Source organism: Alligator sinensis, unplaced genomic scaffold (genome assembly GCF_000455745.1).
Source record: "Alligator sinensis unplaced genomic scaffold, ASM45574v1 scaffold707_1, whole genome shotgun sequence".
Lineage (NCBI taxonomy): Eukaryota > Metazoa > Chordata > Crocodylia > Alligatoridae > Alligator > Alligator sinensis.
The window spans coordinates 1,136,422-1,140,887 of record NW_005842065.1 but is presented as its reverse complement, the minus strand read 5'-3'; the positions used below and the strand labels follow the sequence as shown (position 1 = coordinate 1,140,887).

General features: G+C 60.2%; 2 protein-coding genes across 7 annotated transcripts in view; one reads left to right on the top strand and one right to left on the bottom strand.

Moving 5' to 3' along the window:
• The window catches only part of DCAF15 (DDB1 and CUL4 associated factor 15), a 10,136-nt gene extending 8,513 nt beyond the window's left edge, over positions 1–1,623 (top strand). The window contains exons 10-13 of the mRNA XM_025203830.1: positions 29–114; positions 308–412; positions 659–774; positions 958–1,623. Coding sequence (XP_025059615.1) covers positions 29–114; positions 308–412; positions 659–774; positions 958–1,013 — 363 coding nt within the window. The 3' untranslated portion in view covers positions 1,014–1,623. The remainder of the gene's footprint in view (positions 1–28; positions 115–307; positions 413–658; positions 775–957) is intronic.
• Positions 1,624–2,026: 403 nt separating this feature from the next.
• Positions 2,027–4,466, bottom strand: part of RFX1 (regulatory factor X1) — a 29,963-nt gene continuing 27,523 nt past the window's right edge. For all 6 annotated transcript variants that reach the window (XM_014519873.2, XM_014519874.2, XM_014519875.2 and 3 more), the window contains one exon: positions 2,027–4,406. In XM_014519873.2, coding sequence (XP_014375359.1) covers positions 4,240–4,406 — 167 coding nt within the window. In that variant the 3' untranslated portion in view covers positions 2,027–4,239. The remainder of the gene's footprint in view (positions 4,407–4,466) is intronic.

Sequence of the window (4,466 nt, the reverse complement as noted above, 5' to 3'; positions counted from 1 at the left end):
CCGCCTCAGCCCTGCCAGTCTCTTCCAGGTGTGCTCCGAGACAAACCAGGTGATCATCAATATTGGACTCCTGCTCCTGGCCTTCCCCTCCCCTGATGAAGAGGGTCAGCTCAGGTGAGTGGGGGCCATGGCCCCTTGGAAGCTAGGAACTAGAGGGCTGAGGCCTTGGTATGACCTTGGCCATGGCCTCACGGGCAGGCGTGGGCTTCTAGTACAATTCCAGGCAGGGAAGAAGCAGTGAAGGGGAGAGCAATGTCTGCCCCATCCCGCGCACGCCCCCCCCCCTTCACCCATGCTTTACCCTCAGACCAAAGACCTACCACACCAGCCTGAAGGTGGCTTGGAACCTCAACACGGGCACCTTCATCACTGTCAGTGTGGGCGACCTCACTGAAGTTAAGGGGCAGACCAGGTGAGTGGTAAGACTGGGAATCATGGCTGGAGGGGCAGGAGCGCTCCCACAGAGCTGGGAAGGATTGGAGGGGCAAGGTTGTGCCTGCTGGGGCTGAGCAGTTGCTCTGATTCCAGTATGGAGCTGACTTCTCCAATTCTGAATGAATGTCAGGGTGGAGTGTAGGTGTGACCTGGGGGGCTGTGCTCCACCACCCCGTCCCAGGGCTCATGGTGCTGCCACCCCCTTCCCCTGCCCCTGCCACAGTGGCAGCGTGTGGAGCTCCTACCGGAAGAGCTGCGTGGACATGGTGATGAAGTGGCTGGTACCGGAGAGCAGCGGGCGCTATGTCAACAGGATGACGAATGAGGCGCTTCACAAAGGTACCGGCTGGCTGCAGGGCAAGGGTGGGAAGGATCAGGCCAGAGCCAAGCTTGGGGGTGTTTAAGCCTGGGCTTGAGCCTGACATTGTGCTGGTTCAGAGCCCTGATGTGGGTCACGGGTAGGTTTTGGGGTGGGGCACAGCGCTCCCACATTCCTCCATCCCCATGCTTGGCTCTCCCTAGGCTATTCATTGAAGGTGCTGGCAGACAATGAGCGCTACACATGGATCGTCTTGTGAGCTGGAGAAGGGCAGGGGCTCGGGATGGGCCCCACTACCCTCTCTGCTCTCCTGCGGGACCCAGCTACCTCCCCGCACCCAGTGGCTCCCTCCTCTGCGCCTGTCTGACCTCTTGTCCACCCAAGCCTTGTGGGGGCGGTGGCAGAGAGGTCCTGTCTTCCTCCAGTACCTGCTGACCCTCCCGGCTCGGGGATCAGTAAGACACTGCGAGGGGTGGGATATGAGGCTAGTGCATCTCTGCGAGAGCCTGGTCAGGGCCAGCCCCAGGCACCTCCCATACTGCTGACCCGTTCCCCTTTCTGCCTGCCAGGGGCGTGCCCCAGAGCCAGCTGCCATTGGAGCAAGAGGGGAAATGATGGGCTTCTGGGGTCAGTTAGGTCCCCAACATAGCTCTATGCAGAGCTGGTCTTCGCCCCCATGCTCCCAGCCAAGCCCTGGCTCCCAGTGTCTCACTCCGGTCAGTGTTGCAGGCACTTTCTGTCCCTTCTCAATGGAGGCTGCGTTGTCCTCAGAGTACAGATCACACCCCCCTCCATTCCCCTCCTTGCCGCCCCCTTGGATTGGTTTCTCTTCCAATGGGTTCTTGTTGCTGTAATAAATGTTCCAATTTCCAAGGCTCTGGCTGCTAGGTTTCTTTCAGCAGGGTAGCGGGGACAGAGTCAGCATTTCCCACCTGGCCCTGGCCCTGTCCCTGTCCCATCACCAGGGGACCTGCATGGGGCAGAATGTAGGAGGGCTGGGGTTGTGGTGTTGATTAGAGATTAGCTTGGGCTCTGCAGAGGCAGGAGGGGTGGGGGGGTTCAAAGCCCATTGTCCTATCCTGGGATGATGGTATTTACTGTAGGATACCTTAGCTTCTGTGATTTTGGGGGCAGGAGGGGAGCTCAAGGCCCCATCCCAGGGTCATGGTGTTTATTGTAGGGTAGCTCAGCCTCTGGTGTCAGGGGCAGGAGGAAGGTGTCTCGTCCCTGCATCATGGCTTCTAGCTGACAAGAAGGAGATGGCGCCGTAGGCAAAGAACACGGCTGAATTTATTCCTTTTAAGAAAGAACTACAAAAGGTAGAAAACAGCATCTGCACTCTAGACTACACACGGGCACGCCATCCCATCACAGGCACTGTCGCGCAGACGGGGACACCTACCGAAAGCTCCAGGGAGGGGGGCTCCACAGGGAGCCTGACACAAAATAGAGACTCTATGAACAAGGAGGGGAGGGGGATGGTTCTGTTGGAAACATCGATCTCACGGGTTTAAAACACTGGAAAAAAATTGAACGCATAAGGCCATGATGGTTGAAGAAACCCAACACTATCGAGTCATCGAGACCATCACCAATCGCACAACACCCGGGTGGTTCGCAGAGGGAAGGGCTTGGTACGTACAAAAAAAAGAAAAAGCAGGTGGAGGTTGGGCACTGGACTTGTCCTCTCTGCAAACTAGAATAGCTAATGGTCAGGTCTGAGCTGGCAGCGCAGCAGCTGTGGAGCAGGAGGGAGCTACGGTGGCTGGGGTCCTGGCACCCGGTAGGGCTAGGCAGAGGGCAGAAATTCAGGCTCTGTTCCCCCAGGGTGGGGTGCTGGCTGGGGAGGGCAGGGAGGGCTAAGGACTTTGATGCTTCTCTTTCATAAGGCAGCAACTCAAAGGGAAGAGGAGGGGTGTTGGGGAGGTGGGGCAGGGGTGTCTGAGCTGCACAGGACTCGACTGAGGTACCACATCCCAGGGACTGGGTGGAAGGGAGCAGGGGAGGGGGTACCTGCTCTGTAGCCCTGAAGCAGCAGGCAACAAGGTTGTGAAGCAGGACAGCTTGATGCTGTGGTGATTACCCTGTGGCTTGACCTACGTTCCCGACCCTGCTGGGTCCAGTTGTGTCCTGGGCAGTCTACCCCTGGCACTGGGGTTGACCATAAAGTGAAGGGATTTGGCACCAGAAGGGGCCTGGCCCCATCCTGCCAAGAACTGAGTGGCCCGAGGGGGTGTGGCAGTCTGGGGGGGGCAGGGCATTGGGAGTCAACTGTCAGGACCCCTGCATGGGCACCAGCCTCAGTGGCAGCTGGACAGGGAGAAGGGAGCAGCAGGTCCATGCCAGGAGGGTGCCAGAGAAGGGCAAAAGTAGGGGTGCCAGCAAGAGATTAGGAATGAGAAGGAGCCACGGGTGCAGGGGGAGGCTGCACAGGTGAGTTGATCCTGCTGGCATCAGCAGGTCTGGGAGATGCCTTGGAGTCTCCAGGAGTCCCTGTGCTGAGCCAAGGTCTGAGGGGCTGAAGTTCCCCCCTGGTGCCACCTCCCCACCCCATGCAGTGGGACTAGGTGGGCTTGGACACCCAGCCCCCAGAAACCTCCTCCCCCACACTCTACCCAGTACTAAGCAAGAAGGGTTAGACCATGAGAGGAGTGATCCTGCTAGGCTGGGTACTTTGTGGGGTCCCCTAGACCCTCCTCTGCTGCTAGGCCCCTCAGCTCCACCCCCCCACCTCCCCCATCGAGGGCACTAAGGCAGACGGAGTGTTTGGCACGAGGACAAGGCACGTGGTCCCTGCTGTGTGTCCCAGGGACTCCTGCAGTGGGCAGCTGGGCTTTGGCCTGCCCATGTCTGGCACTGCCCTGCGTGGTGGAGCTGGGCCCAGCTGCTGCGAGGCACTGGTGCTCCCCGGGTGGCAGGGGTGGCCAAGGCACCTTGGGCCTGGGCCCAGGAGGTGGCTGTATCCACCCATGGCCTCCCATAGGCAAAGCCACTCCCCCCCCAACTCCTGCACTCAACCAAGGCATCTCTGCTTGTTCCATCATGTACAATCACTGCGACAGACTGGTGGCAACTGGCTGGGCTGAGTGGTCACTGCAGGGACTGGGGTGGTGGTGGGGCTGAGCGGTGCCCCTAGGGAGCCAACAGCCCCAGCACTGACTCACCTCTGGGGGTGGGGTGGGGGGCTGCAATGCTCTCTGGCAGCCGTGGAGTTTTGTGGGAAGGGACCAAAACCGGGTTTGGGGGATGGAGGGTGATAGGGGGCTGTGCTTTGGTGTCGAGTGGGCCTGCTGGGGAGGTGGATGGGGGGGCCCCCATGCTGGAGTGGGGGCCCTGGCTGCCAGGGCCTGCATTTCCCCCGCTCCCCCCACACAGGGGAGGAAAGCGCAGCGCATACCACTCGAGACAGGGGTGAGCTGAGCTTTATCGCCGGGCAGCAGCTGGGGGTTCTGGGCCAGGGGTGGGGCTGGACCCCATGTGCCCCTCTAGCTTGATGGCAGGGCCTGCACGAAGATGCCCCGGGAGTCCGTCCGTGCCAGCTTGGGAGGTGGCTCCATAGGGTCAGCACTCAGGCTGCCCGACTCATTGGAGTTGAGGGAGATCTCCTGCGGCATCTCATCCTCGCTCTCCTCCTCCTCTTCTTCCTCCTCATCTGCAGGGAGATAGACCTGTGGGTACCTCCACTGGGGGCCTAGCCATCCGCACCCCTCCC